We start from the raw sequence: 25446 nt of genomic DNA, 5'->3' as shown, positions 1-25446 counted from the left end.
AATTGAATTATCTACCCATACATACGGGTACAACAATAAGCATGATGTTATTGTTTACACTGTTTGGCAAGTTTTTGCACAAATCAATTTTAAGTAAAATGTAAGTACTGAATCAAGTAAAATCTACTTGGCTAAATTAGGTAAAATTAGCAAAGGAAATAAGTAAATTTAACATGGCCAGTTAGAGTTTGATGAGTAATTTTTACTTGATTATTTTAAGTTAAATCTGCAATACTTAAGTACTTTTCACTCAGCCATGGCTTCTAAGATTTACTCAAACGATGTAGCACTGGGAAACAACCATGCTATTAAAGCATGTGATTTACTTACAAACATGTAAGCAAGCAAGTAGACAGCTTGTTATCCTTTTAAGATAATATGTCCACTCAAAAGAATTATTACTCAAATGAACACAGAGACCTCAATACTTGGTACACCATACACAATGACGGTGACAATCAGTGGATAGTGTTTGAGTATAAATGGGTCATTTTTGAGTAGAAAATGAACTCCAGATGTCACAAAACAGTAAGTTACTAAACCTAACAACAAAAGCAACCATAGAACAGACAAATTTAACCTTTTTAATTATTCATGCCCCAGTGCATGATGGGAAAAACGGGATCATAACTTTGATATTTACTTAAAGAATCCTTGTAAACATAACAAACAATTCCAAGTAAAATATACTTATAAGTTCAAACTTTAATTTCTACGAGCTTAAATTGAGTACTAATATAGAATTTACTTTACTTTTTTAATTCTTGCCTGAACTAAATTATTTCATGTAGAAATTACATTTGTTTTTATGTAGTGTTTACTTCACCAAAAAATCATTTTTATAGCAAAAGTTATGCGTTTTAAACCGAAAATGCACTAGTCTAAACGGGGCCTGAGTTTGGATTCATAAATATTAATTAGGTTCAGAACTGTTCTCCGCACACTTTTGAGCTTAAATTAAAAAAAAAATAATAATAAAAACTTCCGCATAGCATGGCATGGATGATTCTTTATTTAAGGGGATCCTCTCGCCTTTTCAAAACAGTCATTCTAGTTTTCATTTCCTTAATTTAAATAATTTAAAGTATTGAAAACCATATTTAACACTCTAAACATTATTTCTGCTGTGAGAGAGTATCCTAATTGATTGAGGATCAACGGCTTTCATAAATCACTTATAAACAAACTGACAAAGAAATAGAGAAGTTTTGTTTATTTTTTTTAACCTGATTCAACCTGATTCCTACACACACATACATACATATATATATATATATATATATATATATATACAGTATCTCACAGAAGTGAGTACACCCCTCACATTTTTGTAAATATTTTATTATATCTTTTCATGTGACAACACTGAAGAAATGACACTTTGCTACAATGTAAAGTAATGAGTGTACAGCTTGTATAACAGTGTAAATTTGCTGTCCCCTCAAATTAACTCAACACACAGCCATTAATGTCTAAACCGCTGGCCACAAAAGTGAGTACACCTCTAAGTGAAATGATTTGACAATACTATCATTCAAATTTAATGAGCAGTGCATGGGACATAGCAAAATAACACGCATCCTCTTACACAAAACTAAAACAAAATCTAGAAAATGTATCTAAAGAGCCAAGTAATGCTTTTGTTATGAATATAAAAACTTAGCCTAATATAACACACATTCTTTCATAGTCATTTTTATGTTAAGTTATCATGGCAAATGAGTTATTTATGTACAGGACACCAAAAGGCAGTGATATTGACCCATATATGTGACCTGTTCCACTTAAATGACTTTCTTTGAAACATTATTCAATAATTAGAAAACCAAGACTACTTTTCCTTTGGTAAGCAAAACTCAAATGATAGTGAAAGTCACATATACTTACAATTTGGTGTTGAGTTAAGCAAATTATACAGACTAAATGAAACAAGTAACAGAGTAACAATAAATGTAGTAGTAATAGTTCTTCGGTCTTCTGATGAATCAGGATGTAGAAACACTGACGTCTTCAGATTCCCAGAGTCTCTTTGGTCACCTGACATCCGAGCAGGACATTCCCCGCACACACACACTGAGACAGATCGCCCACTGAAATACACACACACACACACACACACACAAATGTCAAACGTCTCTTGATGAACGCTGACTGAATGAATGTGGTCTGGAATGGAGATCTCACCTTTCTGAGAGCCGATCCATGACGCTGCCTTCATGGCCACAAACTGCCACTCCACCTGCTGCTCTATTTTACAGCCGTATAACCAGATCAGAGCCAGGAGAGTGGCCCATACTGACCCATCCACCTGTGTACAGACCATCATCCACTGCATTTGTTACTGGACACTGCACACAATCATCGCTGTCTCATTATTTCATCACATCTCTCACCTGTGCTGGTTTCTGATTGGTCAGCTCATCCTCCGTCTTCCCAAACACATCAGCCAGTGTGGCGTCCAGATCCCAGCAGCCGGACGCTTTTTGGAGAGAAACCAGCTGGAGAAGTATTTCATTTGGGGGCTCAGGAGCAGCTGAACACAAACACACACATATTTAAAGAAACTGGAATTCTATAAATTGACCTATCGGTAAGCCCTGCCCCCCTTAGTTACTGTTGCTCCCTCGGACAAACAAACAGAGTTGCTCACTGTCTGACAATGACAGCTGCAGTGTGAAAACATTGTCCCACAATGTTTTTGCACAATTTTGGACACAGAAGGCCACCAAATGGGAATTAAATATTCCATGAAGGGATTTATAACATACTTAAAAATAAATACGGTGGGTAACTCGAAGCGAGGGTTTACAGATCACAAAGCAAAGCGGGGGAAGTCTCATATTAAGGTCGATCATCACGATCGCGGATGACAACATGCAGGATCAACACTGTTCATGTATTGGAGGGTACGATTAAATTAATATACATTTAACCAGTTTAATATGGAGAGGCACTGAAATGTAAACCTTCGTTTATGTGTTTTTGACCTACACTGTACAAGACGCGAGAACAGTCCGCTATTTAGGTTTGTACATTAGCATGACTCTAACTTTAACATTAGCTAGTTTTAGCCAGAGATACCTTGCTAAAGCACAAGATGACGTTAATGTTCTGCTTGAGCAGATGTAAATTGTAACTTAATGAGTGTATGACAACCAGAATATGAACGTTTTTGTCTTCATTTGTATTGGGGTGAATACTTAGGGACGTTTTGGTCTGTTTTGTTTGGATTCAGGAAATGTAATAAAATAAATTATATCGCCCATCCTCTCAGGATACATGGAATCAGTGAATCAAGTACCCCAGGCACATCGTTTTTCCATTTTTGAAGCATAAACCCCATAAAACCGATGCGAGCTTCGGATCTTCCAATGTTTCTCTATGGCGCTGAAACCTAAAGATGTCCGAGTTCCGCTCCCCGTGCAACTGATACTCGACTGCCATTGGCTAGTCTGCGTTCGAGGGGAGGGGCTTACCGATAGGTCAATTGTGGCTTTTAAAGATCCACTGAAGTACTTTGAAACACGCAGTGTTATTCTATGTGTTGATGTCATTTTAACTGAAACAGGTGGACAGGGTGGGACATAGCAAGCAGCCCCACCCTCTTTTTAAAATAGCCAATAGCGTTCCTTTATATCACAGGTTGTGCTAGAGCCTTTGAGGTCGATAAAGCCGCATTTGACCGTATGACAGCCACAATCTCATCCATATTGCTATAAAATATAGCATTCTGTGTAGAGTTCAAATTAGTTTTAAAGAAACTAAATTACAATGTCACTTGTAATCGCCACTTGCACTCTCCACTACCTGCGACGTTATTTGCAATCGACACAAATCGTGCGTTTAATTGCACATTTAAAGTTTTCCTCCCATAGAAAATTATAAATAAAAAACGTAATTTACCTTAATGGACAAAGATCATGATACAAAAAGACTGTAGTTTACTCTATATGGAAAAACGCTTAACGCGTGAAACCTTGTGCATTGCGATTATTTTGGGCACTGCTTGTCTGTAGTTTTAAAATATATTGAGTTTGGTCTTTATCATATTCTGTTATGCCACATAATGGCATGTTTTGCGTTATGGGAGGAAAACACTATATAAACATAAATATATACATATATATATTCACGAGTTTGCCTTGCAGATAATAAAGCAAGAAGAATAGTATGCATATTTAGCGTACTGTCCGAGGAGAGGGCTGGGAGCTCGGTATTTGCCCGAACACAGCGTGATCCCCCCAGGAATGGGTCGATGGTGAGGAGTCGGGGTGGTGGAGGGATGCTGAAAGATTACAGAGAATGAAGGTAAGACTGCTTTGATTATTTATAGGGGTTCTCTCTCATGCTGGTTGGATAGATGATGTAATTACTGATAATGAATTGGCGGGGTTAATTATCTGTGCGTGCTCCTCCCAAAATTTGTTAAAGGAGTCATTGGATGCATAATTCACTTTTCAAGTTGTTTGAACATAAATGTGTGTTAGAAGTGTGTGTACACATCCATCCTATAATGATAAAAATCCACTCAGTGTTTTTTTTTTTTTTAAATCAGTTTTAAAATCCTCTCTCAAATCAGGCTGTTCTGAGATTCCTGTCAGAATGATGTAGTTCTGCACAGGCCCCTCCCACGATAGTTGATTGACAAGGCCATCTTACCTTAGACCCGCCCTGAGTGAGCTGAGAGCTGTCCACTATTGTGTCGACTCCGGTACAGGGGAAGACAAGTGCTTTGTTGTTGGATGTAATGATGAATATAGCAGTCGGAGCCGCTGAAGACGCAGAGGATTAACGTTAACATACTTTCGCAGTAAATGCGCAGTTTTTATGAATCTTTGCAAATCGCCTTTCCTAATAACGTGCTAGTTAGCCAGTTTCGCGGCCAAAGTAAACAGTATTACTCGTCACCCCACGGAAGAGAGGGATGGGGTCAGCAGAGCTCAATAGCATTTAAAGCAACATGGACTATAATAGATTGCTAAAAACAGAGCTGATTTTGACAGGTTTTAAAAGGTGTTTTTTTACAATATATATCTACTAGGACTAGATGTTAAAATCCCTCGATATTCAGCAAGCACTGTTGTTGGAGATGTCCTCTTGGGGTGGGGTTGGCTTGGGAGATTACCGCCTGGTGCCTCCAATACGACACATCATCAGTTGTGCACCCCGGCCTCATTGGGTGTTTCAGCCTTTTAAATCACAATACACCCTCACCCGAGGCTGGCCCACCACAGGCTGATCAGACCTGGGTGTGCGTCGCACCAGAGGCTCCATGAGGTCACTTGGGAGCCCATACAGTCTCCTTCCGCTTCAGCCACAGCCAGTGACTGCTTCTTTCGGTAGCAGCTGCAAGGTCTTTGATGGTCTTCCGCTGAGCCTGTCCTCTAATTCCCAACTCCTTCAGCAGCCTTATGATGGAACTAGCAACATAGCCCCTGCAGCCCACTTCCACTGGATGCACATTTACCTTCCATCCCCGGTCCACTGCTTCGGCAGCCAAATCTGCATATCGCACCCTTTTCCTTTCAAATGCCTCATCGATGGCTTCCTCCCACGGGACTGTCAGCTCCATTATAAAGACATGTTGACAGGATTTGGACCAAAGGACCAGGTCCGGGCGCAGGTTGGTCACTGCAATTTCGGGTGGAAAGATGAGCTTAAATCCACCCGCATTTCCCAGTCCCGGGCTGCGTTCAGTGGGCATGAATCTAGAGGCAATCGATTGGTCGAACATTTCTCCCCTTCCCGGACGAAAGATGTTGGTTGGCGGAAGGTAGTCTGGGCTTCCAGGGGCATGCCGTTGATGGTTACCCTCTTATTCTCCAGTGTAGCAGCCAGACACTTCAGCACTTGGTTGTGGCGCCAGGTGTATCTGCCTTGCGTAAGGCTGGTCTTGCAGCCCACCAGGATGTGTTTTAGGGTTGCTGGGGCAAGACACTGGGGACAGGCTGGATCCTCTCCAAACCAGAGATGTAGGTTGGTTGGAGAAGGCAGGACATCATATGTCGCTCTGATGGTAAAGCTCAGCATATTGGACTCTGTGTTCCACAGCTCGCTCCAAGTGATCTTCCTCCTCTCCACCCCTTCCCACCTCATCCAGCGGCCTTGCTTGGCTTGGGACACCGCTCTGGCACACCTGTCCGCTTCTTCCTGGTGGTGCACCTCCTCAACCACCAGGCGCCGGCGTTCAGCTGGAGTAGCCTTCTGCCATGTGGGTGTTTTTGCTCCCAGCCCTAGGCCCCCTCTGCCTTGTTGTACTTGGCCCACTATATCCCGGTGTCTCAGAGCGAACTTTGCCTGTGCCACTGCTACACCTGGCCTCCACCTCCTCCCTGTGGCTAAGGCTGGAGCGGCCCCTCTGACGAAGGGATCCCGGGATTCTGTGAGAGTCATTTCAAGCCTTGCTTTAGAGCATTTGTACTCCTCCAAAAGGCTTGAGATTGGTAGAGAGAGGGCTCCATTGCCGTACAGTCCTATACTGCTGAGGCATCTGGGTAGTCCAAGCCACTTTCTCACCTGCACATTCACCAATCGCTCCAATCGATTGGCGTGGGATAGAGTGACCTCATATATGGAAATTGGCCACATGAGGCGGGGCAGCAGTCCGAACTGAAGGCACCAGAGCTTCAGCTTTCCTGGGAGAGCAGTGCTGTTGATCTGCTTCAGGCCACTGATGGTATCCTGCTTTAGTTGTTCCACCTGATCGGCGTCTTTGAGATCTGTGTTATACCACCGACCAAGGCTTTTTATGGGCTTCTCCAGGATAGTTGGTATCGGCTCGCCATTAATGAGGAACCTGTCATTTATGATCTGGCCCTTAACAATGGAGATACTGCGGGATTTGCTGGATTTAATCTCCATTCGTGCCCATTTGATGTTTCCCTGGAGTTTATACAGCAGGCGTTTGGTGCATGCGTTAGTCGTTGTTATGGTCGTTATGTCATCCATATACGCCCTGATTGGAGGAAGCCGCAGCCCACTCTTCAGACGTTCCCCTCCAACCACCCATCGAGATACCCGAATTATTAACTCCATTGCCATAGTGAAGGCCAGTGGGGAGATGGTGCAGCCCGCCATTATACCTATCTCCAAGTGCTGCCAAGCAGTTGTACTATCCTGAGTTGTAACACAGAACTGTAGGTCCTGGAAATAGGCTTTGACCAAGACGCCCGGTGTGTTCTTATAGAGCCTATATGGAACACTGTTAGGCCCAGGGGCTGATGCTGTTCTTGCCCGCTTTACTGTGTTCTCAACTTCGCTCCATGTTAAGGGTCTTGTGTCCAACTGGTGCTCAGGTGGTTGGATTGGTGGCATGTCATCGGGGATGGTGGCTGGCACATGCCTCTTATTGTCGGAGTAGGTCTTTCTCAGGTACTCCTCCAGTTCCCTCCCTCATTGTCGGAGTAGGTCTTTCTCAGGTACTCCTCCAGTTCCCTCACAGGTACTTTGAGAGTCCCGGTTTTCTCCTTGACAAAGAGGTCTTTGGCGAACCTATAGGGATCTCTATAGAAGGCAATCCTTGTTCGTTCTTTCTTCTTATGTTGCTTTCTCAAGCATTCTGCTCTTCGTAGCGTTGCAAGGCGCCGCTTGCTATCGCCCTGCAACACCTCAATTCCTTCCCTTTCCACTTCTGTGGCCTTCTTCCACTGTTTTCTCAGGCATCTTCTCTCTTTCACAAGTCGATTAATCTCTTGCTGCCTCTTGGACTTTAAGATGGGCTGAAGGTTCCTTCTGAGTACTGTGGTCCCTGCGTTTCACTCCGAAACTCTCTGTGCCATAGCTGTAGATGATCTCTCCTATCTTCTCCAATTTTCTTTCGACACCTCCTTTCAGACCTTCTAGTAGATGGACGAGGTCTGTATCGATGGCTCCCCACTCCTTTTTCTGGCAGGATTTGGGCCACAGAATTTGAGGCTTTCGTCCATCCATTTTTCTCTCTACCGCTGGCTGTGACTGGATAGGGACTGGCCCCCCACTCCTTTTTCTGGCAGGATTTGGGCCACAGAATTTGAGGCTTTCGTCCATCCATTTTTCTCTCTACCGCTGGCTGTGACTGGATAGGGACTGGCCTCATGTCCGTTGGTGGAGCTGTGCTTACCAGAGCTTCGTCTGGGGTGCTGATACCCTGTGGGCTATGGTGAGTATCCTGCCACTGGGCTTCATCCGACTGATTTGCCCTACCTCTGAGGAAGTAGTGGTCAATGCGGGGTCCCTTGGTAAAATCTTTTTCCTGCCCTGGTGGATCTTGAGACCCTTCCCCCTATGTGATCCGATGTGATGTGATTCCAGCCACAAATACAGCTTTGCAGTTTATGTCCTGCGAGTGCTGTTAGTCCGTCAACTGTCTTGCGGATCATCTGTGTCGTAGTCGTTTCCGTTCCAAGGTCTGTTACCGTGTGGTCTACCAGTGAGTCATCTTGCGCCCCCGCTCTCGCAGACTCAGGGATAGTTACACTACTATTGAGAAATTTTAACCAAAGTATGTTATAGACTTTTAATTAAGACCCTAAAGAATAATATCAACTTGTGCAAAAAGGGCATCCGATGATGCCTTTAATAAAACATCACTTAGGGGTGTAATGGTAAACAGATGTCACGGTTCTGTACGTACCTTGGTTCGGGGTCATGGTTAGATTTTGGTACAACAGGGAAAAAAACAAACAAATCTACTATGCTAGGTTTCTTTTCATTTATTTTGAACAGGCAGCCGTATAAAATGCTATTTTTTTCCACCTAGATGTGAAAATACTAAATATTATATTAAATTATAATGTTATATATATATATAAAATGATGAAATATGTAGCTGAGTTTCAGTTATTTTTGTGACACACTTAATTTGTTCACAGAAAGGAAACTCAATTGGCAGAAAAGCGACATCCTATTTGTTTTCTTTATTTTACAAAAGCACGATGTTTTGTTTTCATTGTGTCAGTCCTGTCTTCCTGTGTCTTGTTTCCCCTCCTCTCGTGCCCATATTTGGTTTGTTTCTGTTCCTATCCTCGTTTAGTGTCATTATGAGTTCATTAGTCTCCAGCCGTGTTTGATTGTTCCCCACCTGTTTCTATTTCCCTAGTTTGATTTCCTTCTGTTTATAAGCCCTGTGTTTCCCTGTCTTCATGTCGGCTGTTATACGTCATTCAAGTGTTCCTGTGACCCCTACGTATGTTTATCATTAAAGACTGTGTTGTTTAACGGTATTCCTCGTCTCCTCGTTTCCCTGACTCCTACAACCCGTGACACATTGTGAGTGTACACAATTAAAAGTAGACCTTTTACAGTGATGCATTATTAATAAGGCAATAAGTGTTTTCAGTTGATTTTGCTGGTATAAAGAAACAGCTGAAGTGATCATGCCGGCGCACACACACAACACATATCAGTTCCAGCATTGCTAACTTGACAGCGCAGTGGTACTTTATCAAAATAAAATACAGTGAACCAAACATCAGCGCGTGCCTCTGTGTCACCGTTGGAATGCGACTGAATAATACTTTAGCATTCAGAAGCATCGCAAATATGGAAATATTATGGAATATTTGGATTTGTGCTAAATGAGAGAGGTAGGATACACAAGCACAAAGCTCCATTTCGAAAACAAAACAGTTGAGTACGCAAGCCTTTGAACTAAGTATACTCCTTTGTCAGTGAGAGACGCGTTCAGAATCAGCACATGGTCACTGTCTAGTGGGCTTTGTTTTCAAGTGCGCAACTCATGGCAATCGCTCACTGTTCTTCTGCTGGTGGTTTTCAAACAGCATTACATAAATATATATATATATAATATATGGTTGCATTACTGTGGGCGCCCCCTTCTGGATTGAGGGTGAATTGCATATATTCATTGTAAAAGGCCTCATGCACCAAACCGAGATGTCCGTACCGTGATAGTTCGGCACGAATACATGTATCATTACACCCCTAATAAATATACATTATATTAATTAACTGTATATCGAATTTGATCTTTTAATAGCACTATCTTAATACATTAAGCCATATTAAGTGTTTACGGTTTTCTACGGGAGGAAAACGCTTAACAAGTGCGCATTGCGTTCATATTCTGCTGTTCTGTGACCATGGATTTGTTGGTCTTGTCTTTTAACGTCATAGTAATACATTTGTTTTAAAGGTCTCATGGCATGAAAATTTTACTTTATGAGGTTTTTTAACATTAATATGAGTTCCCCTAGCCTGACTATGGTCCCCCAGTGGCTAGAAATGGCGATAGGTGTAAACCGAGCCCTGGGTATCCTGCTTCGCCTTTGAGAAAATGAAAGCTCAGATGGCCCAATCTGGAATCTTCCCTTTATGTCGTAATACGGGGAAAGGTTACCTCCCCTTTCTCTGCTTTGCCCGCCCATGAGAAAATGAGCCACTACCGTGCGAGGTGAGCGCACTATTTTTTTTTTTCCTCGAGAGACATCATGGCTTGCAAACGAGCGAATCACGGCAGTTGCTCAGTGTTTGGATGTACAAATGAACACCAAAGTATTTTTTTAGTTCCTTCATCCGAGCCTATGGCTTGCATTAGCTACATGATAATAACTGAAACAGCATACATAAACAAACCAACTAAAGTACAGTATCCAGACACAATATTTTAAACTAACCATTCGGAGACGTCCTGCTGTAGCCGCTGAGTTGCAACTTCTTCATTCGGTGCATCTCCATCCGGATCAGATTCTGGGTCAAACCGAAAAGCTTGAATGACTGCGTGTCTATGAGCCATTGCGATACATCCACTGTCAACATTAGCACATGGTAGCGCAAGCTGGTTAAGGCCACACCCCCACCCTCCACCTTGCCCCGCCTCTCTCATCCTTAAAGCTACAGACACAGAATGGCACGTCCTAAGGAAAGCTCATTGTGGGACTGGCTCATAGTGGCTGAAATTCTGCACCAAGGCTGAATTTCGGGAAACAGACCTCAGATACAGTATTAGGGACCACTTAGGCCTATATAAAAGCATCCAAAAAGTAGCATGTCATGGGACCTTTAATCGTTTAACCACCACAACGTCTTGTCTCCATTGGCAACACGCACAATTTGTGTCGATTGCAAGTGACGTCGCAGGTAGCGGAGATTGCAAGTGGCAATTGCAAGTGACATTGTAATTTAGTTTATTTTTTCTTGTCTTTACCACCTGGCTACTGTTGTAAAATATTGAAGCACAGGTGAGTCTGTGAGTGTAAGTGCAAGTCTGCAGCCAGACCCTTCTCGCGGTTAGCATGAAACTGCACAAAACCAGACTTCTTTCGTCCCAATGGAAAGCATATTTACACTGTCTGAATCGTTCCCTATCCCCAATATAGTGCAAAATGTGCCATTCACCGTACAGAAAATACTAATTCTGTGAACAAGTGACCGATTTCAGACACAGCTTCAGCGTCTATTTATAGTGTAGGGGGCGGGACGCTTCTGATTCTGGAGAGCATTTGATTGGACAGAAAGTTTGATGAGAAGCTGAAGTGCAGGGTGATATCTTCAAAATCGTTGATCCATATTGGTGAAAGTGAGAGACTGCAAGTTTTGAATGCTTATATCTTGTAAATGTGAATTTTGTCATTGTTTTGGAGCATGCTAGCTTATAGATAACGTTAAGGCTAACATATTCATACTAAAAGCCAAAAGACTTCAATTTTGATTTCATTGGGACTTTAAATCTCAACATTGTAGGACCTGAAATAATTTTATGTCCTGATCTAAACTTTGCCTGCAAAATACAGATATTCAAAGCACTAGCGTAGGCAGAAATGTTTAAGTGGGTGGGCCTACATAAAACTGGGTGGGCCAGGTGTGTATATGAAAACTGCATGTCAAATTGCCAACAAAAAATACAGCACCAAGGTTCATTACACAGTACTTCTAAAGCATGCATTAACATTAGTAATTTGTTATGTTAATGTTCATTTCAAAATTTACTAATAGGACATTATTAAAATTAAAAGTTGTATCTGTTAACATTTGCCTGAGCTGATTAACAAAGATGAATAAACACGGTAACAAATGTATTGCTAATGTTAGTTAATGCATTAACTAACATTAACTAAAGGAAGTTTATTAAAAAGCATTACCTCAGTGTGAAACAATGGGGCTTCGCTGATGATTTCATAATCAAACGTCTCTGTCAGTTCACGCACAGAGGACCGCAGAAATGTGCGCAGCTGCAAATTATGCAGTTTGTTGTGGCGACCAGGATCTAGCACAATGTTTATGTGTTTCTTTCCACAAAGGACGCATCTGTTTAGCGGATCAAACACTGTACCTATGCTAATATGATGTTTCAAACACACTTGGTTCAGAAGTTTCCGATCGATAAATCCAGCACCCTCAGGTGGTCTGTCGGGTTTCATTTGTAGACGGTCCGGATTAATTGCTAATACTTTTACTTTTTAAAATAATTTAATCTGATTTGTTTGCTTCACTAGGCTATTTTCAAATTTAACTTCACAAACGTGCGCATTTTACTATTATATCCTTACGTCGTAAACATGGGTCGTAAACACAACATTGTGGGTGGGACTAACAGAAATGGACGAATCATCATTTTGACAAGCGTATGATGATATGCACCTATAGGAAGAGGGAAAACTAAGAAACGACCTGTAATTGACCATAAAAACAAGCGTTTAATATTGTTAATAAATAAAGTTACAGTGAAATAAGACGTTTATTAGTATTGTTTAAAAAATTACATCCATTTGGAAAATTACAAACTTCTCATTGGGTGGGCCACAGGCCCACCCGTAGCTACGCGACTCAAAGTAGTACAATTTGTATTTTGTTAATAGTTTCAAATTTACAAATAACAAACTATTAAATATTGCATTCTTGCAAGATGCTGCTGCTATATATGGAAATCATTAATTAAACATATACAAATTGTCTGTGAATGTTACATTTGGAAGGGTCTATGCTAATTAGAGATGTGTAAAATGTTTTCTTACCGCCAAAAGACATTTACATTTAAATTTGAAAGGGGGAATTTGTTTTTTCTGATGATAACTAGACACCATTCACTTACAACATGATCACATGACAACAATGTAGCATACTGGTTTGAATCATTTAGTGTGTGTGTGTGTGTATGTGTGTGTGTGTGTGTGTTTTGTACCCCTTTGTTTGCCTTCAGGTTTTGCTTGACGAGGCGGCATCTCTGCAAAACCTCTGCAAATGACAACAATCATTAATCACGAGGTGACTTGACATTAGTGTTTTGCAAAGACTTGGAAATTAAAGTTTCAAACACACATCACAGAAACATGTCTATCACTGAATTAATTGCCTTACTTTTTAAAATCCCAGACACATGTTCGGGCGCACATGGAAAAGACAGAAAACAAGAGAATTCATGTCTCTATAGCAAAACTTAATGACTACATTTCCAAAACACAAACAAACAACAAAGTTCCCTTAAACGACTGTATGTTTCTCTGGAAATGTTCAAAGGTGAAAATGATCACATTTATGATCAGTGCAAATGAGAAATATTTGTTTAGTAATCTCAGACTGAATTGAAAGCAAAGTAAACATTTAAATTACTCTTCTTTTTTTTTTTTTTAACTATGTGTAATATTTGTTTATACAATTTTCATGAGTTTAGATTTACAAATACCCTCCTCTTCTGGTGATCCATAATCATGATCAGTATCCCAGCAATCAGATTCTTTTAAAGGAAAGAAAACTTAAGTCAACGGCCAATTATTAAGGATCAGCAATTTTTTGATGGCTCTGTTAGAAATGAATGCAATGTTAATTACTCGATATCACAAACAAAAAAAACAAGAGACAGTATATTTTCAAACTGCAAAGAAAAAGTAAATAACCCAAATTTCCTCACACCTTGTATTAACATTTCTATGAATCTATTAAATATTAAACTATTAAAGGTAGATAATATCGCGATAACACAGGGGCGGAAAAAACCTCCATGTTTGTAGTCAACATTTAAAACTGGATGACAGTGTTTTAGGCCAATGGAATTGGAAAAAACTGAAAATTAATTAAATCGGTTAAACAGAAAGTCAGATAAATGAGAAAAAAGGAAAGGGGAGCACCTTCTGCTCGACCCCGAATCGTGTACCGGTAAGTTGCCAAAATGTAAAATTTTTACCATTAATGCCGTTTAAGGAGTAGACAAAATATGATACAGTTTTCAGTCATAAACCTACACTAACAATAACTGTTGTGTTAATAACCCTTTGTCAGCCCAACTGTCCGCGGGCAGAGATACAAAAATGCTGAAATACAATCTGTAGTTTTCATGGAAACTGCAAAAGTACAACACTGTGACAATACAAAAAGCAGGTTGAAAATCTGCATCTCACACTTTAACAGAGGTGCATTTACCTGGCAGTGAAACAGAGCCCCTTAGCATGGGACGTCGTGAAGCTGGGGCGCCTGTCACTACAAATATGTTGGGTACAGGCAGAGAAAGCAAAAGGTCAGAACAGATTCAGATCTGGAGAAACAGCCCAGAACTGACATATCCAACAAAATTAAAACAAGAAAAGCTTTAGAACAGTGATGGATTGATATGGACATGTTTGGCCCAAACGGAACCTAAGGTCAATACCTGCCAGGGGTGTGAAGTAACGAATTACAAATACTCACGTTACAGTAATTAAGTAGTTTTTATCAGTATTTGTACTTTTTTGAGTAGTTTAAAAATGGTGTACTTTTACTTTTACCTGAGTACATTTTAAGTGATGCATCGGTACTTTTACTCTATTTTCCTCCGTTTGTGGTCGTTACATGCTTATTTAAAAAAAAACAAAATTCCATTAATGTGATTGAATAGAGAGATAGTAATCGGTCTCGTGACTTTCGTCAAATCAAATTGTGCATAGAAAACTTTAACCGCCAACTGCTGTTTATCATGGCTGCTGGCAGTGCATTCTTCAAGCATCAATTCAGTCGCATCTTCCTCTAATATGTTAAGGTAAATTTCGGATTTCTGCTGATTTGGATATATGCTTGCCTATCTACACGGCCTGAAATGTGGTGTGAGGTTGCAGGTATTGTGGCGGGTAGCGCCACGTTCGGTAAATTCCCACTCACTATATGAGAAGCACAGATCTGCGCTGTCTCTCTCTCTCTCGGTCTCTCTCTCTCTTGCTCGCTGTCTCTCTCTCTCTCTCTCGTGTGCGTTCTGCAGCAGTCACTTGGAGAAGTAGTTGCTGCTTGTTGATCTTGTTGACTTTTGATGAGTTTGAGTGCATGATGGAAAAAGGAAAAAAAAAAGTGTGTTGGAAACACTGTAAAACGGTTTGAAATAATGTACTCAAATTGAGGACCAATCTGTAATGTAATAAAACTGCAGCTCATTAATAAACTTTTTTTTTTTATCCATTTTATACAATCTGCCTTCATTTAGCAAGTGCACTCGCACATAAACAATTTTCAAGTTACTTTTTGTTCCATTCAGTTGTGGATGCTGTTGATTCACCGAGATTCAGCAAAGAGACGTGCGTTTGTGTTTTCTTTTGAAAAAGTTTCCCCAGAAATACTTTGCTATTTAATGCATTTTTCTTTACAAATAGTTTTATCAACATAACAATTTGAGTAAATGTGTAAAAGGTATGGCATGATGCCATCCTTCTAGAACAATGTGCATTTATGTTAAAATTGTAACATAAATTATCAAGTTTAGTTATTTTTATTTATTGCAAATCGATAAAACTGGCACCGTTTTGGAGAAAATTGGGCTCTCATTTTAACCCATATCATGGTGTGTGATGCTGAACTATGAGTTTCTAATGGTGTTTGTATTTGCACTGTTCTAAACATTAACCCATAAGAACCCACGGTGAGGCGGGTGTCACAAACACTGTGATTATCTGAAAGGTCTTTTTAAAGCATCATCCTCACTTTCAACTCAGGAAGTCCCTAAGTGACATATAATGAACACCCAGGTTCAGTCATGTGACAATTTGTGCATTTTTTTTTGTTGCCATAGCAACATTTCCAGAATGGTGTCCTGTCTGGTTAGCACATGTTACAGTGTCAGCAATTTTTAAAAACGCTTGTTTTTGTTACAAAAGGCATGTTTCAACCCATGCAACAATTCTAATGTTTTAATAACATATCCTAGATTACTCTTAACCTGATTTTAATACATTTCTTGATCAAATTGATATAAAACAATTTACAAAGATATTTATCTATTAACCTTATAAAAATAGGTGGAATTTTTATGTGACGTATTTGTCACATTAAGAAAAATGGTAAAAATGGTAATGAGCTGCTCAATTAATTTAGCTGATTCAATTATTTTAGTGTAATATATTTTCTGCTGCTCATTTCAAAGCATATTTTAACAAATCTATGTTCATGTTTAACATGTTGACCTCCAGTGTGAGGTACTTTTTTATTCAGTTTGCACATTTTCGAGTTGCAAAAAAAAAAATCTAAAAATTAATTTCTGGTTTAACCATATACGTGAAAAGGTAGAATTTTGAAATATGTTGTGGCAAAGCAAATAAAATGCAAAAACTATAGTACTTCTGAAAAAGGTTTTTGTTTTATCTTCCCAGAAAAGTAATCATTTTGATATATGTTGTGGAAAAGCTAATAAACAGGGAAAAAAACGAATTTAGGGGGAAAAAATTATAAAATGTATTTTTTTTCAATTGAGAAATAAACGCCCAATGTAACATATAACATGAAAAATGTATCATAAACGCCCAATGTCATATATATATGATAACATTACAGATCTTTCACAAGTAGGGGTTGTATTTCAAAACGTGTTATAAGTGGTCCATTTGGTCTGTTTTATATGCCCCATAATTTTCCTATAAGGACAAATTGTTCTGGATTCTCATGGGTTAATATTTTATGTGCAACAACAGAACGCTGTCTCAGTGGCCTTACACATGATTTTAAATCTATTTTTCAAACTTTATGATTTAAATGGGGATGATTGTACTGAGAATAACTTTCATCTTTTCTTCAACTGAATACTGTTTCCGTGCTGTTTTGATGTGTTTTAAAGAGTTGGCAGTCAAAATTAAAACTGTCATAAAGAATGAAGAATATCTATCATCCAGCAAACAAGATAATGTGAATTACAGAATGTACAACGTTTTTTAAATGTATAAATTGCAGTGTACAGCGTTTATTATGAGGGGATAGAATCCACAGCTTAGTACTCGCTACTCATGAGTACTTTGTGGTTTTTTGGACAAGTACTTTTACTCTACTCGCACTACATTTTTTGGAAGGTAATGGTACTTTTACTTGAGTATGTTTTTTCAGTATTCTTTCCACCACTGATACCTGCATTACTGAATTGGACGTGTTAGCAGATTTCAAATGCTGCATTACAAGACATTTTGCTCATAGCCGATGTCTCTGCTTTGAATGAATTGTGTGTTTCTTTTACACATACAGTAGTTGAACAATGTCATTAACGTCGGCTCCGGTGTCTGCAGCACCACACGCATACGTCGCCAAGTGTAACTAAGTAAAAGTACATTTTTGTCATTAAAATGTGTTTGAGTAGTGAGAAAGTACCCACTGTTAAATGTACTGTTAATAGTACATATTTTCAAAAATTTACTTAAATAAATGTAAGAGTAAATATAGCGTGTTACAACCCACCTGGCTTCCAAGGAGTTTGTGGATCTGCAGACAGAAAACCAAAAGGTCAGAACAGACTGGGATTTGGGGAAATAGCCAGAAATTGCAATAAAACAGACACATCAAAAATATATATATATTTTTTATCCATTTTATACAATCCGCCTTCATTTAGCAAGTGCACTCGCACATAAACAATTTTCAAGTTACTTTTTGTTCCATTCAGTTGTGGATGCTGTTGATTCACCGAGATTCAGCAAAGAGACGTGCGTTTGTGTTTTCTTTTGAAAAAGTTTCCCCAGAAATACTTTATTTGTAAAGAAAAATGCATTAAATAGCAGTTTTATCAACATAACAATTTGAGTAAATGTGTAAAAGGTATGGCATGATGCCATCCTTCTAGAACAATGTGCATTTATGTTAAAATTGTAACATAAATTATCAAGTTTAGTTATTTTTATTTATTGCAAAATGATAAAACTGGCACTGTTTTGGAGAAAATTGGGCTCTCATTTGAACCCATATCATGGTGTGTGATGCTGAACTATGAGTTTCTAATGGTGTTTGTATTTGCACTGTTCTAAACATTAACCCACAAGAACCCACGGTGAGGCGGGTGTCACAAACACTGTGATTATCTGAAAGGTCTTTTTAAAGCATCCCTCACTTTCAACTCAGGAAAGTCCCTAAGTGACCTACAGTGAGGAAAATAAGTATTTGAACACCCTGCTATTTTGCAAGTTCTCCCACTTAGAAATCATGGAGGGGTCTGAAATTGTCATCGTAGGTGCATGTCCACTGTGAGAGACATAATCTAAAAAAAAAAATCCAGAAATCACAATGTATGATTTTTTAACTATTTATTTGTATGATACAGCTGCAAATAAGTATTTGAACACCTGAGAAAATCAATGTTAATATTTGTTACAGTAGCCTTTGTTTGCAATTACAGAGGTCAAACGTTTCCTGTAGTTTTTCACCAGGTTTGCACACACTGCAGGAGGGATTTTGGCCCACCTCCACACAGATCTTCTCTAGATCAGTCAGGTTTCTGGCCTGTCGCTGAGAAACACGGAGTTTGAGCTCCTCCAAAGATTCTCTATTGGGTTTAGGTCTGAGACTGGCTAGGCCACGCCAGAACCTTGATATTCTTCTTACAGAGCCACTCCTTGGTTATCCTGGCTGTGTGCTTCGGGTCATTGTCATGTTGGAAGACCCAGCCTCGACCCATCTTCAATGCTCTAACTGAGGGAAGGAGCTTGTTCCCCAAAATCTCGCAATACATGGCCCCGGTCATCCTCTCCTTAATACAGTGCAGTCGCCCTGTCCCATGTGCAGAAAAACACCCCAAAGCATGATGCTACCACCCCATGCTTCACAGTAGGGATGGTGTTCTTGGGATGGTACTCATCATTCTTCTTCCTCCAAACACGTTTAGTGGAATTATGACCAAAAGTTCTATTTTGGTCTCATCTGACCACATGACTTTCTCCCATGACTCCTCTGGATCATCCAAATGGTCATTGGCAAACTTAAGTCGGGCCTGGACATGTGCTGGTTTAAGCAGGGGAACCTTCCGTGCCATGCATGATTTCAAACCATGACGCCTTAGTGTATTACCAACAGTAACCTTGGAAACGGTGGTCCCAGCTCTTTTCAGGTCATTGACCAGCTCCTCCCGTGTAGTTCTGGGCTGATTTCTCACCTTTCTTAGGATCATTGAGACCCCACGAGGTGAGATCTTGCATGGAGCCCCAGTCCGAGGGAGAATGACAGTCATGTTTAGCTTCTTCCATTTTCTAATGATTGCTCCAACAGTGGACCTTTTTCACCAAGCTGCTTGGCAATTTCCCGTAGCCCTTTCCAGCCTTGTGGAGGTGTACAATTTTGTCTCTAGTGTCTTTGGACAGCTCTTTGGTCTTGGCCATGTTAGTAGTTGGATTCTTACTGATTGTATGGGGTGGACAGGTGTCTTTATGCAGCTAACGACCTCAAACAGGTGCATCTAATTTAGGATAATAAATGGAGTGGAGGTGGACATTTTAAAGGCAGACTAACAGGTCTTTGAGGGTCAGAATTCTAGGTGATAGACAGGTGTTCAAATACTTATTTGCAGCTGTATCATACAAATAAATAGTTAAAAATCATACATTGTGATTTCTGGATTTTTTAGATTATGTCTCTCACAGTGGACATGCACCTACGATGACAATTTCAGACCCTCCATGATTTCTAAGTGGGAGAACTTGCAAAATAGCAGGGTGTTCAAATACTTATTTTCCTCACTGTATAATGAACACCCAGGTTCAGTCATGTGACAATTTGTGCATTTTTTGTTGTTGCCATAGCAACATTTCCAGAATGGTGTCCTGTCTGGTTAGCACATGTTACAGTGTCAGCAATTTTTAAAAACGCTTGTTTTTGTTACAAAAGGTATGTTTCAACCCATGCAACAATTCTAATGTTTTAATAACATATCCTAGATTACTCTTTTAATACATTTAATACACGATTTTAATACATTTCTTGAACAAACTGATATAAAACAATTTACAAAGATATTGTGGTGACATCGGGCTATTAACCTTATAAAAATAGGTGGAATTTTTATGTGACGTATTTGTCACATTAAGAAAAATGGTACAAATGGTAATGAGCTGCTCAATTAATTTAGCTGATTCAATTATTTTAGTGTAATATATTTTCTGCTGCTCATTTCAAAGCATATTTTAACAAATCTATGTTCATGTTTAACATGTTGACCTCCAGTGTGAGGTACTTTTTTATTCAGTTTGCACATTTTCGAGTTGTGAAAAAAAAAAATAAAATCTAAAAATTAATTTCTGGTTTAACCATATACGTGAAAAGGTAGAATTTTGAAATATGTTGTGGCAAAGCAAATAAAATGTAAAAACTATAGTACTTCTGAAAAAGGTTTTTGTTTTATCTTCCCAGAAAAGTAATCATTTTGATATATGTTGTGGAAAAGCAAATAAACAGGAAAAAAAAACTGTTATTTAGGGAAAAAAAATTATAGCAGATTTTATATATTAGCAGATTTCAAATGCTGCATTACAAGACATTTTGCTCATAGCCGATGTCTCTGCTTTGAATGAATTGTGTGTTTCTTTTACACATACAGTAGTTGAACAATCTCATTAACGTCGGCTCCGGTGTCTGCAGCACCACACGCATACGTCGTGGTACCCTTGTGAAAGCGCATCAAAGACTGACACGGAATCATGCATCGTTTGAATGGTGAGAAAGTACCCACTGTTAAATGTACTGTTAATAGTAAATATTTTTCAAAAATGTACTTAAATAAATGCAAGAGTAAATATAGCGTGTTATAACCCACCTGGCTTCCAAGGAGTTTGTGCAGCTGCAGACAGAAAACCAAAGGTCAGAACAGACTGGGATTTGGGGAAATAGCCAGAAATTACAATAAAACAGACACATCTAGCAAACAAGAAAAGCTTCGAATGGGATGGGGAGGATATGTACATTTTTGGCTCAAACTGATTTTAGTATAAACCTCACAGAAAAGAGCCTTTATTTGCATATAAATTGTTTAGTTTGTTGTTAATGAGCACAATTCATTCAGTCATTTTTAGTTATTGTTACTGAATCAGATGTTAGTAGACACTTGTCTTAGTAAACAACACTAATACATTCTTGCAGGTAAAAGAAACCCCCAGACTAAAAAGACAACTAGTTACCACAACCTCCTTCAAACAAAACTTCAAACAAAAATTCATATCTGAATGAGGTCAGCTCAACACCTCAAATGTCTTTTACTCTGAAGTGATGAGAAATCCTTGCAGTCAAACACAAAAAACATGTACACTGTGAGAGCACTAACCATATGTCGGCACTCTTCTCTGCAGCAGGGGTCCTTTCACAGTCTGTCTGCTGTCTTTATTCACAGCAATGAAGGCTGTATGAACACTGCTCACTCCTGCCTGAACACTGAGCTCCACCATCCTGCTCCTGATGCCCTCAACACCTGCAGCACCGGACCTCTCCTCCTGCTCCAGAGAACGGATCAGGGTCCGAGCCGCCAGCTGGTGAATGGACAACCTGCAGAAACATGGAGGAAAACAGTAAAAAAGTGTTTATTAGGATTTAATGTTACATTATATTACATTAAAAATGCATGTATTTAGCTGATGCTTTTATTCAAAGTGATTTACGTTGCATTAAAGTTATACATTCATCAGTTCATGCATTCCCTGGGAATCAAACCTAAGGCATTAGGCAGTTGTGGACTAAAGGTTTGGCATTTTATGCACCATAATCTACTGTTTGAGCAACAGGAACACAGTCTGCTAGCTTTGAAAAACAAATGTCTTTGTTTTTGTCACTCTGAATGTGCGTGTATGTTTGGTACCCTGTTTCTTCAGTTGGTTTGAGGCAGAAGTGGAGCTGGTTTGTTACTGGTTGATCTTTAAGACTGTATTTGACTGTCACTGTTCCCTCAGAGCCTCCTGAACTCTGTAAAATGGGGAAAGGAAGATTTTATCATCTAAACCAATAAAAGAAACTGGTGTCTAATTGTCATTAAAGAAACACATGCTACATCATCTCACCTCTCCTTTAAGTTGGGCATAAATGAGTGCCCTTTGACCCTGGAAGAGCACACTGATGGGTGGAGACAGTGTATCAACAGTAACACCGTCTGGAAGGATCCAATCCACAGAGATATTAACCAGAGCGGGCTGCAGCGCAAACCTGAGCGACTGCATCACCTGATATAGTTTGAAGAGAAAGAGAAACCATTGAGACATTTGACCAGGAAACATTTGTGTCTGTGAAATCCAGTGGAGAGCTTTACTTTGGGCTGCATGCGGTCGCTGTCTGTGATGAACTGAGCGTGACCAGATCCCTCCCTGGCCATTCCTGTGATGAGGGCGGCACTCGCACCCTCACCAATCCCGAATGAGAAACACCTGAAGACACAATAAACTCTGTTACTGTTAGTGATGAAGATATGAATGATGGACAGATCAAACCCAGCAGACCTTTACCTGTGAGAGTGAGCGTGACTTTTCACCAGATCCAGCACCGCTTTAGTGTTTCCCACCTCTCCATCAGTGAAGACGAACAGCTGAAGAGAGAACAATAGTGATGGCACTTATGGATGGGTCACAATATTTTGACAGCTGAACAGCCTATTATTGCGGCTGACTAGCCTGTTTGATATTTAGTTGTTTGGCATTTCTAATTCTGATAATTGTGCATCAAGTTTAGTTTTGACATGTGCATGGTAAAACACTCTTAGAGAAATTGCATTTCAAATTCATTCATTTTAAATCTAAGCACTTCAGACAGATTCTTTGGCCATTAAGTTGCATCTCACTCTGCTTTGGGGCATCTCTTCCAAATGGCTGCATTTGATCACCACATATATTGAAGCCCGTGTTTCCAAAGCATAATGTAAATACATGACTTCATTAAGACTGATTCAGACTGTATTTCCGTACATCCCTGGTACTTAGACATCTAACAAGTAGTTGAGGTGCACAGTGAGGTGTTGTACCTGTCTGGGGTGATCGGGGTAACAGGGCTGACTGTAGATGTGTTTTAGAGGCTGTAATATCTCTGTGCCGCCCATGTCTGCTCGCATTTCCTTCACTCTCTTCAGAGCCTGATCCATTGTGTCCTGATTGTACTCAACACTCTGACTGCAAAGACACAGAAGCACATCTCATCTCCTCTGACACATTTCAAAACTGAATATCTATGAATGAAGATCTAGACACTAACGTGAAGAAGGACTCAAAATCAGAGCCAAATCCATAGATATTGAAGTAGCATCCCACGGGCAGACTCTTCAACAGTAACAGCAGAGTGTCCTACAGAGAGACATGGACAGATATACACAACAAGACATAAAACAACATGATTTTATGGATTTTCTTAACGCACATTCCCAAACTTGTTTTATTCTCAAACAGCAACATTACACACTAAAGTTGAAAAAGTGAAAATGCATAATAGGACCCCTTTAAATTTTACCTTTGCACTTTCCTGCACTTCTGTGCTCTTTTTATTATGCATCATGTCACCCATGCACACCCAAATTACATTATTCTTCCTCATTAAGTGTCCTTTTTCCATTAGCAATATGTCACAAAATAGAAATGAAACTGGTTGTAAAATGAATTTCAAGATGACTTTAAATGTGTCTCATCTGAATACATTTAAATGTTGTTTTAAATCTTAAATCTTACCTTTGCGCTTTCAATGCGCTTTTGTGCTCCTCTCCCGTGATTCATCATGCAGTCCATACTGCCTGATCTGTCAATCACAAAAACAAACTCACCTTGAGTTGCCAGTGATTCCACTTCTTCTGGGAACTCTGGGTACAAACTTATCATGACCACTGGGTCCCTCATCAGAGAACCTGAAAAGGAGAGAAAGAGTCAGTGACATCTTGATCATTCAACCCCATAATCCCAGTGATCTGCAGGTCCTACCTGGCGGGGCAGTGGTCACTCCTGCCTCCACTATAGCAGAGGGCTGATGGGTATCCTGATAGTACACAAACAGCTCAATGTCCTTATCAAACATGTGACCAGGACTCAGATCCACCTACACACACAAACAACACATGCATAAACCTGCTCTGCTCACACATCCAGATAAACACATGAAGACACACAGTACCGTAGCCTGAGTGTGATCAGAGTGGAGGAACACTAGAGGATCCAGAGTGCAGTTGGACTCTAGTTTGGAGATGGGCTTCGGAGAGCTCACATAAACACTGAGAGTCAGCGTGTAGGGAACAGCTCCTGATGAAATCTCTGAGACTATACCAGCAGCTGAACCTGACACAGACACAGAGAGTGTTAGAATCAGCTTCTCTGCTCTAATAAAGTGTGTGTCAGAGCTGCTGTAGGACCTGCTGGTGTGTATCGGGGGTTGAGGACAGCCGGCAGACAGAAGCGCAGCGAGTGGTCGGCCTGCACAGCGAGCTCGGTGACGTAGATGATGGTGACGGCAGCGTTCTGACCCGCCGACAGACACCCGACACTCAGTCTGAACACATCAGGACTCTCTGCGCTCTCTTCCAACAGAAACGCCTGCTGACCCGAACTCACAGCGTCATCATACTGATCCCTCGCCTGCAGGATACAGTTTTGTTAAATGGTGATGTGTAGCATGAATATCTAAATAAATGTTCTGTGGGTTTGTATCTGGACTCACGGTTTCTCTGTCCTGCACCTCTGCCACAATCTCCTGCTCTCCGATCTTGGCACTGAAGTGGCAGACAGCAGCATCAGCAGGCAGAGGGAGGACGAACAAGGCCTCCAGGGGGCGCTCTTCCTCATTCACATACTGCAGAGTGGAGAAGACTGTGGCTACATGATCCTGAACCAGAACCTCCACTGAGATGCTCTTCAGAGGCACTGAGTCACACAAACCAACACAACATCACAAACACAGCAGAACAACATTACAAATACATCTCACACAGCTTTGATTAAAAAAGAAAATAATAATAATTAGACACTTACATTATTATACAAACATGAACGTATAGATATACAGTACCGTTTCTAGGCATAGGCAAGCTATTGGATCATAGCACTGTCAATTGCTGCCTCTGATTGTTGCATCATGCAAAGTTTGCATTTGTATTTGTAGACCTCAACAATGCCATTAGATCTTTGGGTTCTGTCCGTGTTTTGGTAAGGTAAGGCTTTTTTTTTTTGCTTTTTTTTTGCCATGCAAGTTCAAAGGCCAATTTAAAATATTGGTATATAAAAAGAGCACAAAATCAGTATTTTGTTTAGGCAGTATTTGTGGCAGTCGAGAAAATGTGTCTCATGTGAAACTGGTCTAAAAGGTGTGCAG

At 40.0% G+C, this 25446-nt stretch overlaps 1 protein-coding gene across 8 annotated transcripts; it reads right to left on the bottom strand.

Moving 5' to 3' along the window:
- Positions 1-1305: 1305 nt before the first annotated feature.
- On the bottom strand, positions 1306-25360 carry LOC131534832 (von Willebrand factor A domain-containing protein 5A-like). Of its 8 annotated transcripts, none has more exons than XM_058767877.1 (21): positions 25144-25327; positions 24796-24998; positions 24491-24713; positions 24256-24416; positions 24066-24180; positions 23820-23992; positions 23353-23441; positions 23126-23270; positions 22614-22693; positions 22421-22535; positions 22176-22334; positions 21977-22080; positions 21449-21666; positions 20945-20968; positions 17608-17631; positions 15064-15202; positions 14353-14409; positions 13118-13170; positions 2394-2533; positions 2185-2308; positions 1306-2090 (listed from the first exon to the last, which is right to left on the bottom strand). In XM_058767877.1, the coding sequence occupies exons 1-21, from the start codon at positions 25154-25156 to the stop codon at positions 2011-2013; spliced, it is 2439 nt and encodes an 812-aa protein (XP_058623860.1). In that variant the 5' UTR covers positions 25157-25327; the 3' UTR covers positions 1306-2010. The 8 variants fall into 8 exon arrangements, 7 of the variants coding, with proteins under 7 accessions (XP_058623860.1, XP_058623861.1, XP_058623862.1 ...); XM_058767879.1 differs by lacking the exon at positions 1306-2090 and adding an exon at positions 4188-4285 and having other exon boundaries at positions 25144-25353; XM_058767878.1 differs by lacking the exon at positions 17608-17631.
- Between the last annotated feature and the right edge of the window lie 86 nt (positions 25361-25446).

The sequence above is a fragment of the Onychostoma macrolepis genome, chromosome 25, assembly GCF_012432095.1.
Source record: "Onychostoma macrolepis isolate SWU-2019 chromosome 25, ASM1243209v1, whole genome shotgun sequence".
Taxonomy (NCBI): domain Eukaryota; kingdom Metazoa; phylum Chordata; class Actinopteri; order Cypriniformes; family Cyprinidae; genus Onychostoma; species Onychostoma macrolepis.
The sequence above is the reverse complement of the archived record's forward strand: the minus strand, read 5'-3'. Positions and strand labels throughout refer to the sequence as shown.